Genomic DNA, 15,349 nt, shown 5'->3' on the forward strand with positions numbered 1-15,349 from the left:
TATTTGTCAGAGAGAGAGATAGTGTGAACATGAGCAGGGGGAGAAGCAGGCAGAGGAAGCAGCAGGCTCCCTGCTGAGCAAGGAGCCCGGTGCAAGACTCGATCCCAGGACCCTGGGATCATGACCTGAGCTGAAGGCAGACGCTTAACCAACTGAGCCACCCAGGCGTCCCTCTGGTATATTCTTTATATGCTATAAAACTACAAGTATTTTATGTAAAACTACTTATTTCTTCCTATTGCTTACCAATGCATAAAGCACAAATTATTTTAAAACTAAGTACTTCTGCCAAAAATTAAATTCCCACTTGTTCTTTTTTTTTTCTCTTAAGAAGACTTAAAAATGTCAAGAAATGAACAGGCTTGAAAGTATCAAACTATAACCTCTATAATGTCATCCCCACCTCCACTTATTAACAGAGACTAAGAGGAACTAACTTCTCCATTCCAGAAGCCACAAACTATTCAATGGAGAGAGAAGGTCGATGAGAAAGCTATGGTCATGAAGCAAACATTAATAACAATAAGAAAATGTTTTAAAGATGACATTTTTAGAGATTTAGGAGCCTAAGAAGAGCAAATTGTGGAGCTGGCTTTCAACTTTTGTAGATATGAAAAAGCTAAGGTTAATTGATAAAGTTATGAAAGCAATATAAAAGCCTTTTTCTAAAAGGCATTTTTAAATCCACATACCAGCAGCCAATAAATATTTAACCAATTCGAGGTGTCCCTCCTGTGAAGCCTCCATCAGAGGTGTGGAGCAGCCGAGTTCTATATCAGCCCCTGCCTTAATCAAGAAGTCTGCAACTTCAGAAAATCCTCCACAGCAAGCCAAGGTCAGAGCAGTTTCTTGGGTTTCTTCCGTCTGGGCATTTATATTTGCTCCTAAGAGGAAAGCATAAAAATTAATAAACTAGCTGCAACACTTAATGATAAAAATGTTGTTCTAAATTGTGTTAATCATCTCTCCCTGCTTCTGGGATTCCTTCTAGGGTACTAATAATTTTATCATCAATGCAAAAAAATATTTTAGTTTTATTTTAGAGTAGTAAATTTTTTTACTATTTATTTATTAATTTTTACTAATTTTTTTATTTACTAATTTTTACTATTAGTAAATTTACTAATATTTACTCTAAATATTTTAGAGTAGTAAACTCCACTGATACGCAATACAAAATATCCAAAAGAAATTTATTTTTTTTAATTAAAGATTTTTTTAATTAAAGAAGTAAAACTACTTTACCTTGTGCTAAAAGTAGTGCCACCATCTCTTCATGTCCTTCCCGAGCAGCTTCCATCAAGGGAGTATATCCTTCATCATTAACTTCTTCTAGATTTGCCCCCCTTTCAATAAGTAGAGCTGCCAATTCAACGTGTCCTCCACAGGCAGCTAGCGTTAATGGAGACTCGAATGAATCTGCAGGCATGTTCACTTGAGCACCACTATCCAAAAGCAAACGTGCTACCTCTACGTGTCCATCCTGCAGATTTTTAGAAGTAAAGCAAGAAGGAAGGAATTTTTTTGTTTTGAGATTTTTAAATTGGGAGAAAAGAAGAGATTGAGGAAAGATGTAAAGGGAAAAAGAAAAGGAGATGCACCTTAGATATATACATATTATCATGCCCATCTGAGAAACCTGAGATGTCTTATCAAAAACTCCATTAAAATTACTTTACCTTATTTTTGAACCAACCCAAAATTTTCCACAAGAATCAGACTTGCGACGTATATTAACAGTTCCAAATAATTTCAAATTTTCACATTCTCTGAAGTTCAAAAAACTTTTAAATCCATACACAATAGTACCTCAAAATAATTCCTATTTATACTACTGCCAAGTCAAATATAACTACACCCTCAAACCTACGTGTCATATTTAAGTGTAGAAACTGTATTAGATCTATTTAAGAAACAAAGACTTGACAAAAAAATAACAACAAATTCTATGAAGTCATTCCCACTTGGGATTATGTCACCAAGGAAAACCCCAGTGGGCTGATAGTACCCTCTATTTTTCTTCATCACTAGCTTATTGCAATGAAAGAAAGAATTTTACAAAAATGTAAAAATAAATATCTATTCACTTGTAAATAATATTACCATGGGTCCATCTGCACAGACAGTAAGGCAATTAATAAAACATTCTCATGGAGGGTAATTCATTCTATCCTTCTATCACCGTAAGTATTCTTCTTTAGTTTCAATTTTTTTTTTTAATTTTTTTATTTGAGAGAATGTGAGCAAGAGAGCACAAGCAAGGGGAGAAGCAGACTCCCCACTGAGCAGGGAGCCCGTTGTGGGGCTCGATGTCAGGAACTTGAAATCATGACCTGAGCCCAAAGCAGCCACTTAACCGACTGAGCCACCCAGGCACACCTTTAGTTTTAAATTCTTTACTTCAAAATTTTATATAGCCCTTAACTATTGTTGTAGCATATAAAATCAAATGCTGTGTTGTTCTGTACTTCAAAAAGGACCAAAACACTGCTAATGAAAGGTAAAGACTGAGTATAAAAATAAGGTTTTATATTGGGCAACTCTTTTATTAAAGAATTAATTAAAGAAACCTTAATTAAATGTTAGATTTCAGTATCCATCAAGAGTTTCATTATTTAACTAAAGGACTAGCTCAGCTTTGATCACTTTTGACATGATGTCAAAAACAAATGATTTGGCATTAAAATTTCAGTTTTACTAAAACAAATAAAATTCTAGCTTTACTATTAAACACTAATACTTCAAATATACGTAAAATACAGTATATTTTAACCAAATTACTGTATTAAGTTATTTGGTGTTTGAAATACGTTTCTAATTGAAAAGAAAATAGAATTTGTAAGTATTCACAGATCAAATAACTACTGCTATGCTCCTCTAGGCTCCCAATAGTTTTGTGTGAATTTACCTCAATTTCTTTATTGATTTCTGCTACCATATCTTTTTTTTAAGATTTTATTTATTTATTTGAGAGAGAGAGAATGAGAGAGAGAGGAAGCACATGAGGGGGGAGGGTCAGAGGGAGAAGCAGACTCCCTGCCAAGCAGGAAGCCCGATGTGGGACTCGATCCAGGGACTCCAGGATCATGACCTGAGCTGAAGGCAGTTGCTTAACCAACTGAGCCACCCAAGCACTCCTCTGCTACCATATCTTGAGTACATATATTAAAATAGAAATTATACTAAGCACTTTTTGCTTTAATAAAAAATATTAATTTTGTCAAAGGAAAAAAATAAAGAAGTAAAAACAGAATAATCCAATCTTAAAGGCCTAATACAATTACTAGAATTTTTTAAAATTCCAAGACTGGTCAGTAGCTGGTACTGGACTCACTCTCCTATAATAAACAACTGTAAAATTTGGGAAACAGAGATAAAGCAACTGGAGACACTGAACAGCAAACAACTTAAGGCTAAGCACCAAAAAAAGGTGCTACATGAGATGAACGCTACATTCACTCCAGCTTTCTCTTTAGGCATCTTCCAAACCGTGGTCTAAGGAAACTGAGGCTAAACAAAGAGTGTAAGATCTCTTTCAACAAAGAAAACAAAGATCAGAATTCAAAGCAGCCAAATAGTTAAGAGTTGAGAGGTATGGGCAGGATACCTGAGAAAAAGAAAATACAGAGTAATCTCCAAATCTATACAAAACTATTTTCAGATACTTGGGCAACTCCAGAGTTGAACACACCAAGGATGACAGTCTAGGAGTCTAAGAGAGAATGGTTGCTGGAAGGTTGGAGATCTTGGGAGTTCAGACTCAGCCAGAATAGAAAGACCAATGGTGAATATCCTGGCTTTCAAATGAGATGGTAGAGAGCCATACTTAAGGAATACCCAAAGATCAAGGTGCAAGGAAGTAGGAGTATAAGAATAAAGCTGAAATTAAGCCTCAGTATGATCAGAGTGATCCACTGGTTAATTTAACTGCCTGCTAGAATAAAACATAACAGTTTTATAAGAAGGACAGGATAATCAAGATACTTGAAAAGGGATCATCTATAGCATATGGCTTATAATTAAAAATACCAGACATATTAAAAGGCAGGAAACTGTGATGATTGTCAAGATATACAATAACCAAAAAAAGCAGACCTAGAACTAAATCAAATATAAGAGATGGAAAAAAAGGACTATTAATGATATATTAAAGAAAATAAAGGGGGAAAATGGAAAAAATGAACAAAACAATAGATTTCAACACAGAATCAGAATATAAGAACATCATATCAATAATTATATTTAGCAAATGACACTACAGATAAAGGGCTGGTATCCAAGATCTATAAAGAACTTCTCAAACTCAACACCTAAAAAACAAATAATCAAGTCAAAATATGGGCAGAAGATATGAAAAGACACTTCTCTGAAGAAGACATACAAATGGCTAACAGACACATGAAAAACTGTTCATCATCATTAGCCATCAGGGAAATTCAAATCAAAACCACATTGAGATACCACCTTACACCAGTTAGAATGGCAAAAATGGACAGGGAAAGAAACAACAAATGTTGGAGAGGTTGTGGAGAAAGGGGAACCCTCTTACACTGTTGGTGGGAATACAAGGTGGTAGAGCCACTTTAGAAAAGTGTGGAGGTTCCTCAAAAATTTTAAAAATAGACCTACCCTATGACCCAGCAACTGCACTCCTGGGTATTTACCCCAAAGACACAGATGTAGTGAAAAGAAGGGCCATATGCACCCCAGTGTTCATAGCAGCAATGTCTGCAATAGCCAAACTGTGGAAAGAGCCGAGATGCCCTTTAACAGATGAATGGATAAAGAAGATGTGGTCCATATATACAATGGAATATTACTCAGCCGTCAGAAAGGATGAATACCCAACTTTTACATCAACATGGATGGGACTGGAGGGGATTATGCTAAGTGAAAAAAGTCAAGCAGAGAGAGTCAGTTATCATATGGTTTCACTTATTTGTGGAACATAAGGAATAGCAGGGAGGACATTAGGAGAAGGAAGGGAAAAATGAAGGGGGGAAAATCGGAGGGAGAGACAAACCATGAGAGACTATGGACTCTGAAAAACAAACAGGGTCTTAGAGGGGAAGGGGGGGCTTGGTTAGCCCGGTGATGGGTATTAAGGAGGGCACGTACTGCATGGAGCACTGGGTGTTATACGAAAACAATGAATCATGGATCACCACATCAAAAACTAATGATGTATTGTATGGTGACTAACATAACATAATAAAATTTAAAAAATAATAATAATAATTATATTTAAATGTAAATAGTCTAACCAAACCAATTAGAAAACAAAGACTTAAAGAGTGGATTATAAAACATGACCTAAAAATATGCTGTCTGCAAAAGACTCACTTCAGTATAACAATAGAGGCATATCAAACATATCAAAGATTTAAAAGAAAGGATAAAAACATTTATCAGGGAAACAATTACTGGAAAACAAGAGTAGCTACATTAATATCAGGAGCTATGTTAACAAAAGAGACCTCAGAACAAAGATTACCAAAGAGAAATGTCATATAATGATAAAAGGGTCAATCATGAAGAAAACATAGCAATTCTAAAAATGTATAGGTACCAAACAGAGCTCTAGCGTGTGAAAAAATGTGAAAAAAATGAAAAGCAACTAAAAGAAGAACTACACAAATCCACAAGTACAACTGAAGATTTTAACACAACTCTCAGAAAAACTAGACAGAAAATCAGAAAGAATGTAGAAGAATTCTACCATCAATCAACAGGATCTAATTTACTTTTACAGAACACTCTACCACAACCAGCAGAATATACATTCTCCACAAATGCACAGGGAATATATGTCCACATCCTGACTATAAAACAAACTTCAAAAATTTAAAAAAACTGAAATTTTATGGAATGTATTCTCTGACCACAATGGAAACAAACCAGAAATCATTAACAGAAAGATCACAGGAAAATCTTCAAATGTTTGGAAACTAAACACACATCAAAATAACCTATGGGTCAAAGAGGAAGTCTAAAGTGAAATAAAAAATAATACATGGAACTGAATGAAAATGAAATATAACATATAAAAATTTTTTTAAAGATTTTATTTATTTATTTGAGAGAGAGAAAACATTAAGAGGGGGAGGGGCAAAGGGAGAGGAAGAAGCAGACTCCCTGCTAAGCAGGGAGCCTGACATGGGGTTGAGCAGGGAGCCCGACATGGGGCTCAATCCCAGGACCCTGAGATCATGACCTGAGCCAAAGGCAGATGCTTACCCGACTGAGTTACCCAGGCACCCCCAACACAACAAAATTTGTAAGACACAGCTAAAGTAGTACTGAGAGGGAAATTGATAGCACTAAGTGCATACAATTAGAAGAGAAAAAAATCAATAACCTAAGCTCACATTTCAAAAGCTTAGAAAAAGAAGTACAAAACACACCCAAAGGAGGAGAAGGAAGGAAATTCTAAAGAACAGAGTGGAATTATCATACTCGATGGTGAAAAACTGAAAGCTTTCCCCTAAGATCAGGAACAAGACAAGGATGTCTACTCTCAACACTTTTTTTTTTTTTTTTTTAAAGATTCTATTTATTTGACAGAAAGAGACACAGCGAGAGAGGGAACACACAGCAGGGGGAGTGGGAGAGGGAGAAGCAGGTCTCCCGCTGAGCAGGGAGCCCAATGCGGGGCTCGGTCCCAGGACCCTGGGATCATGACTTGAGCCGAAGGCAGACACTTAACAACTGAGCCACCCAGGCGCCCCTCTCATCACTTTTATTCAACACAGTACTGGCAGTCCTAGCCACAGTAATCAGACAAGAAGAAGGAATAAAAGGCATCCAAACTGGTAAGGAAGGAGTAAAACTTTCACTATTTGCAGATGACACAATACTGCATAAACAAAACCCTAAAGATTCCACCAAAAAACTACTAGAACTGATAAATGAATTCAGTAAGGTCATAGGATACAAAATCACTGTACAGAAATCCACTGCATTTTTATACACTGATAATGAATCAAGAGAAAGAGAAATTAAGAAAGCAATCCTAGGGTGTCTAGGTGGCTCAGTCATTTTAGTGTGTGTCTTTGGCTCAGGTCATGATCCCAGGGTCCTGGGATGGAGTCCCACATCGCATCAAGCTCCCTGCTCAGTGGGGAGTCTGCTTCTCCCTCTAACCCTCACCCCTGCTCGTGATATCTCTCCTTCATGCTCTCTCTCTCTCAAATAAATAAATAGGGGCGCCTGGGTGGCTCAGTCGTTAAGCATCTGCCTTCGGCTCAGGTCATGATCCCAGAGTCCTGGGATTGAGCCCCGCATCAGGCTGCCTGCTTCACGGGAAGCCTGCTTCTCCCTCTCCCACTCGCCCTGCTTGTGTTCCCTCCTTCGCTGTGTCTCTCTCGGTCAAATAAATAAATAAAAGCTTTAGAAAAAAATTAAAAATGAATAAATAAATCAATAAAATCTTTAAAAAATAAAAAAAAGCAATCCTATTTACAATTGCACCAAAAGTAAAAAACCTAGGAACAAACTTAACCAAGGAGGTGAAAGACCTATACTCAAAAAAAATAAAACACCGATTAAAGAAACTGAAGATAACACAAAGAAATTTCGACATTCCATGCTCAAGGACTGCAAGAACAAGTATTGTTAAAATGTCCATACTACCCAAAGCAATCTACAGATTTAGTGCAATCCTTATCAAAATACCAACAGCATTTTTTACAACACTAAAATACATAATCCTAAAATTTTCATAGAACCACAAAAGACCCTGAAGAGTCAAAACAGTCTTGAGAAAGGAAAACAAAAACTGGAGGTAGCACTGTTCTAGATTTCAAGTTATATTACAAAGCGATAGTAATCATAACAGTATGGTACTGACACAAAAAGAGACAAAGATCAATGCAACAGGATAGAAAGCCCAGAAACAAACCCACAATTATACAGTCAATTAATCTTCAACAAAAGAGGCAAGAATATGCAATGGGAAAGACAGTGTCTTCAACAAATGGTGTTAGGAAAACTGGACAGCTATATGCAAAAGAATGAAACAGGACAGTTTCTTACACCATGCATAAAAATAAACTCATTGGGGTCACCTAGGTGGTTCACTAGGTTAAGAGTCTGCCTTTGGCTCAGGTCATGATCCCAGAGTCCTAGGATCAAGCCAGACGTTGGGCTCCCTGCTCAGTGGGGACTCCGCTTCTCCCTCTCCCTTTGCCCCTCCCCCTGCTCACGCACATGCTTGCGCGCATGCACATGCATGCGTTCTTTCGAATAAAAAATAAATAAAATCTTAAAAAAAATAAAATAAAAAAATAAACTCAATGTATAAAAGACCTAAATGTGAAACCTGAAACCATAAAAATCCTAGAAGAGAGCACAGGCGGTAATTTCTCTGACATTGGCCATAGCAACATTTTTCTAGATGTTTCCTGAGGTAAGGAACATAAAAGCAAAAACAAACTATCGCAACCACCTCAATATAAAAAGCTTCTGCACAGCAAAGGAAACGCTCATCAAAACTGAAAGAAAGGGCGCCTGGGTGGCTCAGATGGTTAAGCGTCTGCCTTCGGCTCAGGTCATGGTCCCAGGGTCCTGGGATCGAGTCCCGCATCGGGCTCCCTGCTCCTTGGGAGCCTGCTTCTCCCTCTGCCTCTCTCTCTCTCTCTCTCTCTCTCTCTGTGTCTCTCATGAATAAATAAATAAAATCTTTAAAAAAAAAAAAACTGAAAGACAACCTATTGAACAGGAGACGGTATCTGCAAATGACCTATCTGATAAAGTGTTAGTATCAAAACACATTAAGAACTTATATGTATAACTCAATACCCAAAAAACAAATAATACAATTTAAAATGGGCAGAAGACATGAATAGACATTTCTCCAAAGAAGACATTACCAATGGCTAACAGACACATAAAAAGATGCTCAACATCACTCATCATCAGGGAAATGTAAATCAAAACTACAATGAAATATCACCTCACACGAGCCAGAATGGCTAAAATTAAAACACAAGAAATGGCAAGTGTTGGCGAATATGTAGAGAAAGAGGAACCCTTGTGCACTATTGGTGAGAATGCAAACTGGTGCAGCTACTGTGGAAAACAGTATAGAGGTTCCTCAAAAAATTAAAATTAGAACTATCATACAATCCAGTAATTGTACTACTGGGTATTTACCCAAAGAATACAAAAACACTAATTCAAAAGGATATATGCACCCGTATTTTTACTGCAGCATTATTTACAATAGCCAAATTATGGAAGTGGCCCAAGTGTCCATTGATAGATGAATGGATAAAGATGTGGTGTGTGCCCTGCAGAATAGGAAATGACATGGTCGACAGGAAATGCATAAAAAATGAGAGATGGAAAAGCTCTAATAGCAGTTTATATTTTCATAATGGCTGTTCTGGGTCATTTATTAAATATTTGAGAAATCTTTATATACCATTTTATTGAAAGCTAAAAATAGGCTCTAAAGTAATGTAAACGTACAAAGCACAAATCTACTTGAATGTTGCTTAAAGGAATATATGAATAACAAGGATGTGTATTATGAACATAATGATTAATTTGTAATATTTTAAAAATAACTTTTAGGGGCGCCTGGGTGGCTCAGTCATTAAGTGTCCACCTTCGGCTCAGGTCATGATCTCAGGGTCCTGGGATCGAGCCCCGCATCGGGCTCCCTGCTCAGCGGGAAGCCTGCTTCTCCCTCTCCCACTCCCCCTGCTTGTGTTCCTTCTCTCGCTTTGTCTCTCTCTGTCAAATAAATAAATAAAATCTTAAAAAAAAAAGCTTTAAAAAAATAACTTTTAAATAATGTATAAGCTGCATATATAACTCAGGAGATTCCATATCTTTCTTCTATTTCAAAGGAAAGATTATAAAATATAAAATTTCTTAGAGAAAGAAGCTCCTCTTCAGACATGAACAAGAAAAAACAATTAAAATTGTATCAACAGTTTTGAGTTTATGAATTCTAGAGATTAAAATATTTTAGTCAAGTGGGAAAAAATGAAAGTAACACTGTTACTTCTGCATTTCTGTGTCTGATCGGGAGGCTGTGCTTTGTTAAAAAGAATAGATGTCATTGTATAGTGTATATATAACTATTCAGATATCAGCTGAGATTAAATATAGGTCCATTTTTGTTATAGACCTTTAATACTGAAGTTAATAGTTTTGGGTGTTAACTTCAATGGAAAACAAACCATTTTTAATTTCAGTTAACTTTAAAAACAAGCATTCTGAACAAAGAAAAAATGGCATTTTACTTAAAAAAAAAAGATGTGCTGTGTGCGTGTATAGATACACATATAGATACACATATAGATACACACACACACACGACAGAATATTATTCAGCCATTAAAAAAGAACGAAATCTTGACATTTGCAACAACATGGATGGAGTTAGAGTATACAACTAAGTAAAATAAGTCAGAAAAGAAAATACCATATGATTGCACTCATATGCAGAATTTAAGAAACAAAACAAATTACTAAGGGGAAAAAAAAAGAGAGAAACAAACCAAGAAACAGACTCTTAATTACAGAGAACAAACTGATAGTTACCAGAGGGGAGTTGGGTAGGGGCATGGGCGAAATACACGATGGGTATTAAAAAGTACACTTATCATGATGAGCACTAGGAATGTATAGAATTTGTTGAATAAGAATACTGTACACCCAAAACTAATATAAAACTGTATGTTAACTATATTGAAATAAAATAACTTAATAAAAATTGTAAAAAATTACACAAACTAGACACCAATTAAAAGAACTGAAAAAAGACTAAACTCAAAACTGGCAGAAGGAAATAAAGGTTAGAACAGAGATGAACGCAATAGAGAGAAAAATCAATGAAATCAAAAGCTGGTTCTTTGAAAAGATCAACGAAATTGAGAAACCTTTAGCTAGATGGACAAAGAAAAAGAAATTTAAATTAGTAAAATCAGAAATGAAAGTGGGGAGAGTGCTACCAATTCTACAGAAATAAAAAGGATTATAAGATAGCACATTGAACAATTGTATGCCGACAAACTAATAACCTAGATGAAATGGACAAATTACTAGAAACACAAAACCTATCAAGACTAAATCACAAAGAAATAGAAAATCTGAATAGAACTTTAACTAGTAAAGGGACTGAATCAGTAATAAAAAAAAAAAAAATCTCCCAACAAAGAAAACTTATGGACTTGATGGTTTCTCTGGTGAATTCTACCAATTCTACCAAACATTTTAAAAAGAATTAACACCAATCCTTCTCAAACTTCTTCAAAAAATTGAAGGTGAGGGAACACTTCTTAACTCATTCTATGAGACTAGCGTTATCCTGATACCAAAGTCAGCCACAGACACTACAAGGAAAGTACAGACCAATGTCTTTTATGAATACTCAATGCTAAAATCCTCAACAAAATACTAGCAAAGTGAATTCAGCAGCATATTAAAAGGTTTATACACCATGATCAAGGAGGATTTATTCCTGGAATTCAAGGATGGTTCAATGTAAGAAAATAAAACAATGTAATACACCACATTAACAGAATAAAGGGGAAAAAAATCAAAGTATCTTCTCCATTAATACAAAAAAGGCATCTGACAAAATTCAAAATCTTTTCATGATGAAAACTCTCAACAAATTAGGACTAGAAGGAAACTACCACAACATAATAAAAGCCAAATATGAAAAACCCACAGGAAACATCTACTCAATGGTGAAGACAGAAAGCTTTTCTTCTAAGATCAGGAACAAGGCAAGGATGCCTACTTTCACCACTTCTATTCAAATAGTACTGGAAGTTCTGGCCGGAGCAAATAGACAAGAAAAGGGGGAAAAAAAAGGCATCCAAATAAGAAAGGAAGAAGTAAAATTATCTCTGTTCACAGATGATATGTAGGAAACCCTAAAGACTACACACAAAAAAAAATCGTTAGAGCTTATAAATGAATTTATTAGCAAAGTAGTAGGATAGAAAGTTAACACAAAAATTAGTTGCATTTCAACACATAACAATGAAAATTGTGAAAAGTATATTAGAAAAACAATTCCATTTACAACAGCATCAAAAAGAATAAAATATTTAGGAATTAATCAAGGAAGTAAAATACAATGAAAACCCAAAACATTTATATCTTCTTTAATTTCTTCTAGCAATAAGTGGAAACACATTCTGTTTTCATGGATTGGAAGCCTTAATAATGTTAAGATGTCAATATTACTTAAAGCAATCTATAGATTCAATGCAATTCCTATAAATAGCCCATTGGTGTTTTTTGCAGAAATATAAAGGCCCATCCTAAAAATCATATGGAATCTAATGGGACCCCAAAAACCATCTTGAAAAAGGAGAATAAAGCAGGAGGACTCACAGTTCCTGATTTCAAAACATATACAAAGCTACAATAATCACAATATTTGGTACTGGCATAAAGACAGACATAGACAAAAGGAATAGAAGAGAGATCCCAGAAATAAACCTTTGCATCTATATATGGCCAATGATTTTTGCAAGGATGTCAAGACCATTCAATTAGGAAAGAGCAGTCTTTTTAATAAATGATGATGGGAAAACTGCATATCCACATGCAAAAGAATGAAGCTGGACCCTTACCTAAGACCATATATAAAAATTAACTCAAAAGGGATTAAAAACCTAAAACTCTAAAACTCTTAAAAGAAAACATAGGATAAAAGCTTCATGACATTGCATTTAGCAATGATTTCTTGGATATGATACCAAAGGCAGAGGCAACAAAAGAAAAAATAAATTGGATTTCATGAAATTAAAAAGTTTTATATATAAAAGGACACTATCAACTGAGTAAAAAGGCAACCCACAGAATGGGAGAAAATACTTGGATATATTTATAATGGGTGTAAGAGATTAATATCCAAAATATATAAAGAACTCCTAAAACTCAAAAACAAAAAACAACCAACCTGATTCAAGAAGAGGCAAAAGATCTAAATGGATATTTCAATAAAGAAGATATACAAATGGCCAATAAGCACATGAAAGGATGCTCAACATCACAAATCGTTAGGGAAATGCACATCAAAACTACAATGAGATACCACCTCACAACCATTAGGATGGCTACTACCAAAAAAACCCCCAGGAAACAACACGTGTTGGTGAGAATATAGAGAAATTGGAACCCTTGTACATTGTGGAAATGGAATAATGGAAAAACTACTGTGGAAAAACTGTATGGTAGCAATTCCTCAAAAAATTAAAAATAAAAATTTTATTTTTATAAAATAAAATATTATTTTATATAAAATAATATTTTATATAAATATTTATATATATATACCACTTCTGGGTATACACCCAAAAGAACTGAAAGCAGGGACTTGAACAGGTATCTGTACATCTGTGTTCAAAGCAGCATTATTCACAATAGCTAATGCATGGAAGCAACCCAAGTGTCCACCAAAGGATGACTGAATAAGCAAAATACGTTATATACATACAATGAAATATTATACAGCCTTAAAAAGTAAGGAAATTCTGACATATGCTACAACATGGATGAACCTTAAGAACACTATGCTAAGTGAAATAAGGCAGTCAGAAAAAGACAAATCCTGTATGCTTCCTCTTCTTTTAATTAATTAACTAATTAATTTTGTATGATTACTCTTAAATGAGATAGAGTAGTCAAATCATCGACAGAAAGTAGAATGGTGATTGCCAGGGGCTGGGGAGAACAGGGAATGGGAAGCTGTTATTTAGTGGGTACAGGGTTTCAGTTTTACAAGATGAAAAGAATTATGGAGATGGATGGTGATGACTGTTATATAACATTATGAATGCCTGGGTGGCTCAGTAATTGAGTGTCTGCCTTCAGCTCAGGTCATGATCCCAGGGTCCTGGGATCGAGCCCCACATTGGGCTCCCTGCTCCGCGGGAAGCCTGCTTCTCCCTCTCCCGCTCCCCCTGCTTGCGTTCCCTCTCTCGCTGTCTCTCTCTCTGTCAAAAAATAAATAAAATCTTAAAAAAAAAAATACACTGAACTATACACAAAAAATAAGATGGCAAATTCTGTTATGTGTCTTTTACCACAATAAAAAAATTGGGAAGAAAATAAAAATAGTGTGTTGGAAATGACAGAGCCAAGCCTGCCTTATGTACTGTTTCCTACATTGACAGATTTACTATCAAGTATTATTACTATTAAACAAGCTGGGACACCTGGGTGGCTCAGTCGGTTAAACTGCCTTCAGCTCAGGTCATGATCTCAGGGTCCTGGGATCTAGCTCCGAGGCAGGCTCCTTGCCCAGCAGGGAGTCTGCTTCTCCCTCTCCCTCTGCCCCTCCCCCCATTCACGCTTCAAAAAAATTAATAAAAAAAAAAAAAGTTAAACAAGTCTCCTCCAGCCATCCAAGATGCCGAAAGGAAAGTAGGCTAAGGGGAAGAAAGTAGCCCCAGCCCCTGCTATCATGAAGAAGCAGAAGGCCAAGAAGGTCATCAATCCTGTTTAAGAAAAGGCCCAAGAATTTTGGCATCAAATGGGACATCCAGCCCAAAAGGGACCTCATCCGCTTTGTCAAGTGGCGCTGCTACATCTGCCTGTAGCAGCAAAAGGGCTATTTTCTATAAATGCCTAAAAGTGCCTCCCACAATTAACCAGTTCACCCAGGCCTTGGACAGCCAAATAGCTATCCAACTGCTTAAGCTGGCCCACAAATACACGCCAGAAACAAAGAGAAGAAGAAGTGATTGTTGACATGGGCTGAGAAGAAAGCTCTTGGCAAAGGGAATGTCCCCACTAAGGTCGCCTATTCTTCCAGCTGGGCTTAATAATGTCACCATCTTAGGAGAAAATAAGAAGGCTTAGCTGATAGTGACTGCACATGATGTGGATCCCACTGAGTTGGTTATCTTTCTGCCTGCCCTGTGTGATAAGATGGGGGCTTCCTACTTCATTATCAAGGAGAAGGTCAGGCTAGGGTGTCTGGTCCACAGGAAGACCTGCAACACTGTCGCCTTCACACAGGTTAACTCAGAAAACAGAGCAGCTCTGGCTAAGCTGGCAGAAGCTATCAGGACCAATTATAATGACGGATATGATGAGCTCTGCTGTCACTGGGGAGGCAAGGTCCTAGGTCCAAACTCAGTGATTCACATTGCCAAAATGGAAAAAACAAAGGCTAAAGAACTGGCTACCAAACTGGGCTAAGTGTATGCTGTTGAATTTTCTGTACATAAAAGCATTAACAAGTTTTCTTTAAAAAACAAAACAAAACAGGGACGCCTGGGTGGCTCAGTCAGTTAAGTGTCTGCCTTTGGCTCAGGTCATGATCCCAGGGTTCTGGGATCGAGTCCCGCATCAGGCTCCCCGCACAGAGGGG

General features: G+C 36.4%; 1 protein-coding gene across 4 annotated transcripts in view; it reads right to left on the bottom strand.

Moving 5' to 3' along the window:
- Nucleotides 1-15,349, bottom strand: part of ANKHD1 (ankyrin repeat and KH domain containing 1) — a 123,595-nt gene that overhangs the window by 68,947 nt on the left and 39,299 nt on the right. For all 4 annotated transcript variants that reach the window (XM_025852118.2, XM_025852120.2, XM_025852117.2 and 1 more), the window contains exons 8-9: nucleotides 1,246-1,483; nucleotides 693-884 (exon numbers count right to left, since the gene is read on the bottom strand). In XM_025852118.2, the coding sequence (XP_025707903.1) occupies nucleotides 693-884; nucleotides 1,246-1,483 (430 nt within the window). The remainder of the gene's footprint in view (nucleotides 1-692; nucleotides 885-1,245; nucleotides 1,484-15,349) is intronic.

The sequence above is a fragment of the Callorhinus ursinus genome, unplaced genomic scaffold (assembly GCF_003265705.2).
Source record: "Callorhinus ursinus isolate GAN/ISIS: 27379988/994484 unplaced genomic scaffold, GSC_fseal_2.0 scaffold83, whole genome shotgun sequence".
Lineage (NCBI taxonomy): Eukaryota > Metazoa > Chordata > Mammalia > Carnivora > Otariidae > Callorhinus > Callorhinus ursinus.